We start from the raw sequence: 10316 nt of genomic DNA, 5'->3' as shown, positions 1-10316 counted from the left end.
ACCAGCGTACAGAAGCGAGTCGTCGCGTAGTGCGAAGCGAACATGGCATCGACCGACCACCCGCTGGTCCCCTACAGCTGACTCTCCGGCCCTGTGCCGTGCCCCGGTATGCGCGCACAACAGCATTTCCGCCGACTCAGGAGTGCGGCGGAGGTGACCAACCCACACCTTGACGCGTACTGGACGGTCGATCCGTCTGCTACGCGAGACTTGACTGGATTGACGAGCACTTGTCGAGTAGCTAGAGCAGGAGCGAAACAGGTTTTCTCGGACTGAGCTCGCCTCTGCGGTCGACTTCCAACGATGCAGGTCCACCACCGGTGGCTCAAACTGGCGTTGGTCGCGGCGGTGGCCGTGCACGCAGTCGCGGGCGTGCAGGTGTACAATATGCGGAGCAACCTGGACGGCTCGGAGTCGACGGGCTCGGGCTCCGAGCTCGTCATTGAGCGCACTTCGACGCCGACGGCGCGGGCCGCACCGCGAACGTGGATCCCCATTACGGACGCACCTTCAGACTCGTCGACGCCTTCGGACTCCTCAGAGACGGACACGCCTAGAAAGACGACGGCGACGCCGAGAGTCACCACGAAGACACCGCGTACCAGGACACCCAGTCCGAGTACCAAGACGCCGCGAGCGACGACGCGAGCCCCGACGAGTGAGTCGGCGTCCACGTACGAAGGAGCTCAGGACTCGGAGGGTGCTTCGGATTCAGGTCAAATGGAGGACTCCACGGCAGCATCGGCAGACTCTGGATCGGAGGAAGGAGCAGCGTCGACCGGTGGCTCGGGGTCCACCAAGAAGACAACCAAGAAGAAGACGAAGACCATCTTCACCAAGTCTCCGTACCTCGAGCAGACGACGCCCGTGCCCAACGGCATCCCCACTGCTAACGACGCGAACTCGGACGAGTCGGCTTCAGCTTCGCCCGCAGACTCCGCGTCCGCGTCGAAGTCGGACGAGTCAGGATCGTCGTCCAAGACCACCAAGCCCAAGACCACCAAGCCAAAGACCAAGAAGAAAGCGACGGACTCGGCATCAGGATCGGATTCATCTGCGTCGACACCCAGCTCTAAGAAATCGTCTACTGGTAATTCAACCAAGCAGAGCTCGTCGTCCAAAACGTCGTCGGGGACGAGTGATACGGCTCAAAGCACTACCCCGTCGCCTGCGGACTCGACGACTTCATCGTCGAAGTCTGCAGCTTCGTCCTCTGCGGCAGCAGTAATGGCGGACTCGGCTTCGTCCGAGAAAGTGGGCTTGTCGAGCACGCTGACGCTCGTGCTGATCATGGGGGGTGTCGTGACGCTTGTGATTGTCATCGCGGTGCTCATTTACATCAGGACGGCTGACAGGGACGACGAGGAGGACGACATGGACCCCGTCCTTCGGACAGCACGCCACGACGGCAACAAGGGAGCCGCTCAGTCGTCGACGGTGGCGGCTAACTACCACGACAACAACAACATGTCGCCGATGCAGTACAGCGACGACGACTACTATCCCAACCCCCACCAGAACGGCCAGTACGACCAGGAGCCGTACAGCCACCATGGCAACTCGGTCAACTACAACGACCCGAACCTGGACGTGCTGACGCCGCAAAGCCAGATCGATCTCGCGCACTCGCAGATGTCGCTGCCGCCCATGGCGCAGACCAATGCTAGCAGCCACTTCTCCAACTTCACGGCGCAGTCGTCCTTCTACACCAACAGCGCGTACTCGGCCGACCCGTCGTCGGTCAGCCAGACCGTCAGCAAGTACCCGGGCATGCGCAAGGGCAAGGGGGAGAACGACGTGGCTGGCTCCGAAGAAGAAGAGAGCGACTTCGAGGGCGACTCGGTGCAGGATATGTCGCAAGTGACCAACCAGTGGAACAACGCTGGCCGCAACCGCGCCAGCACGGGCGCCAGCTCCGCAATGGATCGGTCCATGGTGGAGTCGCGCTTCGAGCCGGGCGACTCCCGCTCTACGGCTGCGAGCGGGCGGAGCACGGGCTTCAAGGGCAAGAACACCTTCATGCAGTCCGAGTACACGGAGTACCGCATGTCGAACGAGTACGAAAACAGCTACGCGAATGGTAAGAGCGGCTACGACAACAGCTTCGTGAGTGGAGAGGGCGGCTACGACAAGAGCTTCCAGAGCAGTGGCTTCAGCGAGTACGAGAGCCACGGGCCTGGACGCGACCGCGGCAACAGCGGCAACAGTGACTCGTCCTCGTTCTACCGCACCAAGCAGTCGCGCTTCACCGATGCGTCGTACTATTGAGCGTCGTACAGTGAGTCCGTCAACCGAGTAGAGAATCGACAACGCCCCGCGAGAACGGAAGAGAGAAGGATCAGGAGCCAGCGAGTTCACGCGGAGGGAGGGAGCACTTTTCGGGCGAAACAGCTCGGCTCTCGTCTCTTCTCGGAGTAGTAGTAGCGTCGGAATAAATGGAAACTAATTTATGAGTTCGCTGCAGCAGCTCGGCAAAAGGCAATGGAGGAAGTTGCCTTTTGTGTAGCCATCTTGGTGCGGTGCTCGGTGAGACTTTGCAGAGATTTGCCAGTTCGAGTCCAGGGTGGCTACATCCTGTACAAACGTATCGCGGATGTACCCATGCCAACAAGAACACCTGCTGGCTGATTGAGTCACGCCCTAAGGGCGTCTTTGCAGGTTACGAACGCAGAGTATACCCATTTCTCTGCTTCGTCCTGCGTGACGTATCACTATGCTGTGTCCTGGACATTCAAGCCTACCAGAGCAAGTAGAAGGGAAGATTGGCACAAGAAGGTGAGGCTGCTACAAGTTGGTGCAGTTCTGCGTTCGACGACTCAAATGTTTGATGATCCCCATGCACCACTGCACGTGGCCACAGCTTCTCCTCTAGCTATCGCGTGACGATGCGGACACCTGTCCTAAAGACACGCGGGAGACACGCTGCCGCTTGGCTCGCACGTTGGAGGCAAAAGGTCAACCAGGTGGTCGGCATTCACACTGCAGTACTTTATACCCCGTCAAAGCCGCACTTTATCGTGTTTAACAGGCGGATGTGTACACAGAGTTGACGTGTTGGCACAGAAAGCCGCGGTAGAGAGCTCGTGCGTGCGCCCCCGGCAGTCTCCATCTCCACTTGCCGCCGACGTCGTCACCAGCGAGCTCCGCAGCGAGAGAATCCGCCAACGAGAACGAGAAGCGCCGCAAAGGGGACTCAGGAGACAATCGAACCAAGCGCGAACCGCATCCAGAGACAGAGCCCCCCCGAGATCTTTTCGCATTAAACATGTCGGACGGCCAAGGGCAGGACGTGCAGACACTCAAGATGAAAGGTGCCAGGCAGTACCGCTCTACTTCTTCTCGCAGGTCTAACACTGTTGCCTCCCAGTGGCCAGGAACCACGACAACGACATGGAGCGCCGACGCTCGTCCACTCTGAGACTCGAACCTCCGCGTACGCGAAACGTGACGCTCGTGCTCCTCAATCCTCACTGACATTTATCTGCCTTTTCAGAGTCGGATCATCGGAAATCCACTTCCTTCGTGCGGGCGCGTACGTCGGGCGTGAACCGCCTGCTGCGGTCCAGCACGAGCAGCGTCGGGGGTCTCTCCAACGGCCACAGCCGCAGCAGCAGGAACAGGAGCCGGGGGGAAAGCAGAAGCGCTCCCACGAGCCAAGCCCCAAGTGAAAACTTCGAGACGGCGCTGGCCGAGCCCGTGGACGAGCACGCGGTGGAGCCCCCGCCGTCCCCCATCAAGTCCAAGTCGGCGTCTTCGTCCACGTCGTCACCCCCACTCAGCGAAGGGATCGAGGACGACTTGGCGCCGTATTTGGAGCACAAGTGGACGCACGTGGTGCTCAAAATGACGGCCTTCTCCGAGGAGGACGCGGTCACGAGCTTCCGCTTCGACACCAACGGGGGCGGCATCGGCCGAAGCGCCGACAACGCGGCGAGCATCCCGGCGGACAAGTTGTTGGCGGGGAAGGACCACGCGCGCGTGCTGTTCAGTGGCGGCCGCTTCTACTTGGCCAATGGAGACAACGCGAGCGACACGTTCGTGCGGCTGAGTCCGTGCACAGGTGGAGACGAGGACGACGCCGAGGACCGCATGCAGTGGCCGTTGGAGCCGCACGTGTCGTTCCGGGTGGGCAAGTCGGACTTCTTGGTCACGGCCTTCCACGAGGCGTCGCAGACGCTCGAGGTGTCGGCGTTGAGCGGCAAATTGGCAGGCACGCAGTTTACCATCGCGCGGGAAGGCGCGGGCATCGGTCGCTCGGCGGACAACCAGATCCATACGGGGGACGGCGAGCTCTCGCGCAAGCACGCGGCCATCTGGTTCGATGAACTGACCAACCAGTTTTATCTGGTGGACTTGAACTCGACCAACGGCACGTTCATGAAGCTCGTGGGCAGCTACCAGGAGCCGTACCGACTGGAGATTGGCGACGATCTGCTGGTCGCGCAGACCTGCTTGACCGTCAACCGGTTTGACTTTGGGGCTCATGCTGACATGGGCGCGCGGAAGCACATGGAGGACGCGCACACGATCATCCAGGACTTGTGCATCGAGTCTCTGAGCCGGCTGGGCTTGCATCCCCAGTCGTATTTCGCCGTGTATGATGGCCACGGAGGCGAGGAGGCGTCGGCGTTCCTGGGCGACGTGCTGCATCACAACATTATCGAGGCCTTCTTCATGAAGAAGGCGGAGCTGAAGTCGCTGACCAACAAGTCGCCGGAGGAGCTGCAGTCGATGATCACGAAGAGGCTCATCGACACTTTCGAGCAGACCGACGAGGAGTTTTTGAACGATTCAGAGCGGCCACAGGCAGGCAGTACTGCCACGACCGTGTTTGTCGCGGGCAAGTACATGTTCGTATCGAACGTGGGCGACTCGCGTACGGTTTTGAGTCGCGCTGGCAAGGCGGTGCGCCTGTCAAACGATCACAAGCCTAGTCGGCAAGACGAGGCCCAGCGTATCCGCGACACGGGCGGCTTTGTGATCCACGGCCGCATCATGGGAGAGCTTGCAGTGTCGCGAGCCTTTGGAGATGCACCTTTCAAGACCTTCGACCTGCCGGAGCCGCCCAGTGAGGACGTCGACTCCAAGCCACGCAGCGACTACGACTCACAGGAGCTGCCCGTGAACCCGAACGATATTCTCAAGGGCCCGCTGGTGATTCCTACGCCCGAAATCACAATCACAGAGCTCGCAGAGGACTGCGAGTTCGTGATGCTGGCAAGCGACGGGCTGTACGATGTGCTAAAGGACCAGGAAGCCGTTGATTTTATGCGTCAGAAGATCGCGGAGCTTGGAGACGTGCAGCGAGCAGTGGAGGTGCGTTGTGGCTTGGACTGGGGTATGCTTTGATGTTCTAACGTAGGGATTTATGCTGGCGTCTTTGCTACGCAGGCTATCGTGGAGTATGCGATTTTCCACCAGCGCTCGACCGATAACGTGACGTGCGTCGTGGTGATGTTCAAAGAGCCCAAGGACCTCAAGTAATCAAGTTGCTGGTACAACACGGAAGCTGCCAGCGCACTACAGCTCTGGCCCAAGACTTTGGGTCTGCTGCCGCATTGAAGCGCGAATTGCGGCTGGCGACGGTGACAGGTTCGCGAGGAGGGACATAGATGAATAGTATAGGAAGTAGGTTTTGAAGGGGGCGAACCAACGGATGGATGATGCAACACAAACAGCAATAAAACTGAACAGCATGATGTGTGTGTTTGTTCAGGTCCGGCTGGCTATGCTAGGTGAGTATGCAGGAGAGAGCGAGCGGAACGGAGCACTGCGCACCTACTCGAGGCTCAGCTTGCCAGGCGAAGAGATGGCGTGGCGCAGTGGAGATCCTGTCATCTTGACCGCAGGCTGAAAGTGCTCGGAGGTAGAACGAAGTGGGGCGATGGCTGGAGGGCAGGTCGCCGCGAAGGCTTTGATAAGGCGGCAGCGGCGCATCGTTTTCTGCTTGGATCGGCTTTCGAGAGCTGTCACGTGGGAGCCGTCGTCGAAGTCGAATTGCACCTTGTACGTGCGCGTGTCCACATCGCCACTGTACTCGCCTGCGGCCTCGACTCGAATGTTGGTGATGTGGCGCATGTCGCGTTCAACTTCGCGCTTGTAGCGAGCGCTCAAGCACAGCGGTTTGTTGGAGCGCACTGAGAGCCTGGACAGCTCCTTGTTCATGTAGAAGGTCTCGACTCGTCCGTTAGCGATGAGAATGACACCCAGGACGTAGATGGCGACGGCCACGAGATACTTCCACCAGTCCGTGTGGCGGTGGAAGTTGTCGTCGTCTCTCTGGCTGTGCACACTGTGAACGAAGACGGAGGCGCCCAGGATGATCAGCAGCCCGAAAACCCAGATCGGCCATGGATAATTCACGACTTGGAGCTGCAAACGAACGAAACGAGGGGTTAGCTCAGTCTGCCAACTTGGTTTCAGCAGTCTGCGTTGCCCTGGAGCCTACCTCGCGCCCGAAGGTGCTGTTGGTGCCGAAGAGGTTGTCGAATTCGACTTCATCGTCGTACGCTTGGGTCTTGGCGTTCCATTTGCCGCTGCGTCGAAGTCTCTTCGACCTCTTCTTCATTGCGACGCGCCAGCGTTCCAGCTGCTTGAACGCTAGCCGCTTCTCCTTGGTCATGGGCTGTTCCTCTTCTCGACATGGATGGCGCGGCTCGTCTTCCTCGGCCTCCGAGGCCGCGTTGATCACTTCAATGTCGTTGGCGTCATCGCCGTCGTCGTTCACGTCGCTCACTGAAATGGCCCTGAACTGCCCGACGCTTTCCTGTTCTAGCGACGACGTCACGGTAGGACCTCGAAGCTTCGCCGGAGACGACGGCATCGCAGCCTCCAGTCACGACAACCAGCGCGTTCGCTGTCGGGGCGAGAGCGAAATGACAAGTCTAGGGGACAAGTGACCTTCAAGTCACGAGCATGCAACCGCCCGCCTGGTAAATTTGGACGCACCCACCCAATTCGCCAAGGAGGTAAATGCTGTACAAACTATTGTCGTCTGCGCCCTCCGATCTGCCTAATGTTGGAGGCAAGCAGCAGACCAACCAAAGCGGCTCAGACACCCGCTTCTCACTGCGATGGGATTATCATCATGGAGTTTAGATTTTCTTGTGCTAGCTCTGGTTTCATGTCGAATAGTTCACCACATGAGCAGCAGGTGGAGAAGAAGAGGTGGCGAGCCTTCGTCGAGTTGATCCTCTCCTGGCGTTTCCTTGGCTCTCGTGTCGACCAGATGCATGTCACCGTCCAAGTACTGGAATGCACACGACCCATCGCACCCGCAGCGTCCTGCCCACCGTCGCTCGTTCGGTAGTGGTGGAGCAGCCTGCCCTGGACGAAGCGGCTTCAGAGGTGCAGTACCGCCACCTTGGATCGAAATCGGCTCCATCCCGGTCGACGCGAGACTCGTTGTGTGGGTTGACTCGAATTCGGAACTGACACTCGACAGCTTACCGCTCGAAGGTTCGTCCACGTTGTCTCCCGCCAACACGGCAGACTCAACGCGACCGCTGAGGTTTTGGCGCCGACAGTCGAAAATATCCGCGCGCAGGGAGACGCCTCGACGACAAAAGTGCAAAGCCGAACGAGCTCAGTGGCGATGCAGACGCCGACGGTCAAGAGTTTGCCGCGTGTCCGCGTGCTGTCGCTGCGGTCCGTCATCCCCAACTACCGAGCGCAAGGAGAGCTCTGGAAGCAGCTCTTCGAGTGCGCCACGACCCACAACGTCGCAATCGCCGGACCGACGTTCGCCGTCAACTTCACTCTGGACGGCCGGCAATCGGACGTGGAGGTGGAAGTGTGTCTCCCCATTGGGGACGATGCAGAAGTCTCGGTCGAGGCACCTTTCAGTACTCGCGACGTGCCTGCTGTACCCCGTGCTGCTGTTATGGTGTACGTCGGCCCGTGCGAGGGGTACTTCTCAGCCTACCAGGAGTTTTTCGGGTGGATTGCGTCGGAGAAGCTCACGTCTGCCGGGCCTTCGCGCGAGGTTTACGTGAAGAGACCGAGTGGGAACAGCGAGGAGGACGCTGACAGCGTGACGGAGATCCAGCTGCCGATTGGAGAACAGGCTTCGTCGTGAGGAGCTGCAGTATGTGCAGCATGCGGGGACGGAGAGGAGGCTAAGACACTCATGGAACTTCATTTTTCATGTGCTGCTGTTCGGTTGAGCTGCTTGAGAGTCGTGCTCTTTTGTTTTCCTACTGCACTTGATAGAACGCAATTCACCGCATGAACATTACGCTACAGGCTGTTGGATCTCGGTGACGAAAGACTTCTCGCTCGAATCTTCGCTATCCATGCGGAGGTACACCTCCCGCACGGGTGCGTTGGGGCGAAGCCCTTCCTTGCCAATCCATTCGTACAGCTCGACGTAGGACGGATTCAGCTCATCGTACGACCCCAGGTGAACCAGCGAAGCAGCTCGCGCCACTGCTGGCAGTGTGCGAACTGTAATAGGTGCCAGCAAAGCCGCTTCTTCATTGACCTGGGCGTCCTTGGCGATTGGGAGACACACCTCAGCGTCGACGTCCTTTTCCTTGTAGCCTTGATCATAGTAAATCGTTAGGCATGGTCCGGCGATAGCGAGACCATGGGCTCTGGAGAACGCGAGGACTTGGTCCCAGAGCGTTCGCTGCGCTCGGTAGTTGGCGATGACAGCACGCAGAGCCAGTACTCGCACCTCCGGGAGATTCTTGACCACTGGGGGCTTACCAGCAGCCTCAACCGCGGCAGCAGCGACAGCTTCGCACTCTGACATCGTTGGAAGAACTGAAATAGAGTACGACAAAAGACGAGCAGTCGCGAGGATTCGCATGTACATCGAGTGTATCCATACTCACCGTATTTCGTGTTTTTCATTATAGTTTTGATAACGCTTGCCTTGCCGCCTCTGTTGTGGATGAGTTATACTTGGATAACCCCACCTGCCTTCAGCTTACGCCTAGTCGCGCGCGTTTAGTGCACACTTTGCTGCTACCATGGCGTCTTCGTTTGTGTCTGCGGATTTGGTCAGGTTTGTTTAGAAGCCACACAGCTACGCGAGTGTGGCCCCCTGTGGCTGCAAGCTGGACTGCAGTGTACAAGTCGTGTATGTGCTCGCCTATCTCGAGTTGTCGCGCGTTTTCATACAGCCATTTCACAATTTGTAGCTGCCCGCTACCGGCTGCCACCAGCATCGCCTGCAAGGCATGTTCCTGGCTGCCGTTGAGATACAGCCAAGCCACAACAGGCACGTGGCCGTACTCGGCAGCCTTAATGATAGCAGCGTGGGCATCGTCGTGACACCCGTGCCGGTGGAGCCACTTTACTGCTTTCAACTCGTTATGGGCGGCAGCTCCGACCATGGCGTCAGACGCGTACTCTGCCGTACCGTGTCGGTGCAGCCACCGAAGGACTTTAACGTTGCCGCACTGGGCGGCCAGCGCGAGGGTTGCAGAGCTGAACCCCTCGGCGTAGTTGGCATGTAGCCACATGACTGCGTCGAGGTGTCCGTGCTGGGCGGCGCGGTCCATTGGGCTGAGGCAACCTTTTCTCAGGACGGAGAAATCCGCCTGATGGTGCTCTACTAGCCACTGCAGGACGTGCACGTGGCCTGCCATCGCGGCAACGTGGATAGCCATTTTACGACCCCTCTCCGAGCTGCGATAGTAGAGGTATTCGAGGGCTTGAACGGAAGCCCCACCCGAGCAGGCGTTCAGAAGAGCATTCTCTTGGGTCGAGAAAGTGTCCAGGAAACCATCGATTAACTTCCCCACGTGCACCAGCACATCGCCCCCAATGTTAAAGGACTCGCGGCACACCACCCTCGCGGCCGTCAGGATAGGGAGATTGTTGGGGGCTGCGACAACGACAACAGAAGCAACAGCGCAGCTCATCGGTTCGGACGCAACGTGAATTCGCTTTTGTCGATTATAATCTCCTACTTCCCACTTGTTCGTGCGTAACTTATGACCTAGCTCTTACTGCCACAACACTTGCACAGGTAAGACTGTTTGCAAGCTTGTGGACTGAAGAGGAAGGTCTGCGCCCGAAACGGAGAATTGGAGAATGAGCTTCCGGTCGCTTTGCGCGCTCCCGGCGGCAGAAGAAGCGCCACACGAAAGGAGATGAGTGCTCGCGCACGCAAGCCGCACGCAAGCTCATTTAGAAGCTTTCGCAGCTGCACCGAACCTGGTAGCTCCTGATCTAACAGTAGCCTTTCCCAAGTTGACCCCCACCTTGTATTTTGAATTATTAGTACTGACTTCTCTTAACAGCACTCAACTCGCTACAAAAGGACATGAACATGGATGTTTTCCAGCGTTAACTTCTCCTGGATT

At 58.6% G+C, this 10316-nt stretch overlaps 5 protein-coding genes across 5 annotated transcripts; 3 read left to right on the top strand and 2 right to left on the bottom strand.

The window, feature by feature from the left end:
• Window positions 1-303: 303 nt before the first annotated feature.
• KRP23_1692 (E3 ubiquitin-protein ligase rnf213-alpha) lies at window positions 304-2268 on the top strand (the record flags this gene model as incomplete). Its single annotated transcript, XM_067886352.1, has 1 exon — window positions 304-2268. One exon carries the CDS (start codon window positions 304-306, stop codon window positions 2266-2268), a length of 1965 nt encoding a protein of 654 aa, XP_067749025.1.
• A 997-nt stretch (window positions 2269-3265) lies between these two features.
• On the top strand, window positions 3266-5484 carry KRP23_1691 (putative protein phosphatase 2C 11; the record flags this gene model as incomplete). Its single annotated transcript, XM_067886351.1, has 4 exons — window positions 3266-3311; window positions 3368-3433; window positions 3494-5316; window positions 5392-5484. The coding sequence occupies 4 exons, from the start codon at window positions 3266-3268 to the stop codon at window positions 5482-5484; spliced, it is 2028 nt and encodes a 675-aa protein (XP_067749024.1).
• A 294-nt stretch (window positions 5485-5778) lies between these two features.
• On the bottom strand, window positions 5779-6823 carry KRP23_1690 (uncharacterized protein; the record flags this gene model as incomplete). The annotated part of the gene is made up of 2 exons (XM_067886350.1): window positions 5779-6372; window positions 6449-6823. 2 exons carry the CDS (start codon window positions 6821-6823, stop codon window positions 5779-5781), a joined length of 969 nt encoding a protein of 322 aa, XP_067749023.1.
• Window positions 6824-7594: 771 nt separating this feature from the next.
• Window positions 7595-8077, top strand: KRP23_1689 (uncharacterized protein; the record flags this gene model as incomplete). Its single annotated transcript, XM_067886349.1, has 1 exon — window positions 7595-8077. The coding sequence occupies one exon, from the start codon at window positions 7595-7597 to the stop codon at window positions 8075-8077; it is 483 nt and encodes a 160-aa protein (XP_067749022.1).
• A 156-nt stretch (window positions 8078-8233) lies between these two features.
• Window positions 8234-8755, bottom strand: KRP23_1688 (uncharacterized protein; the record flags this gene model as incomplete). Its single annotated transcript, XM_067886348.1, has 1 exon — window positions 8234-8755. The coding sequence occupies one exon, from the start codon at window positions 8753-8755 to the stop codon at window positions 8234-8236; it is 522 nt and encodes a 173-aa protein (XP_067749021.1).
• Between the last annotated feature and the right edge of the window lie 1561 nt (window positions 8756-10316).

Source organism: Phytophthora ramorum, assembly GCF_020800215.1.
Source record: "Phytophthora ramorum isolate Pr-102 chromosome Unknown Phyram_PR-102_s0002, whole genome shotgun sequence".
Classification (NCBI taxonomy): Eukaryota; Oomycota; class Peronosporomycetes; order Peronosporales; family Peronosporaceae; genus Phytophthora; species Phytophthora ramorum.
This window is presented reverse-complemented; position numbering and strand designations above follow the sequence as displayed.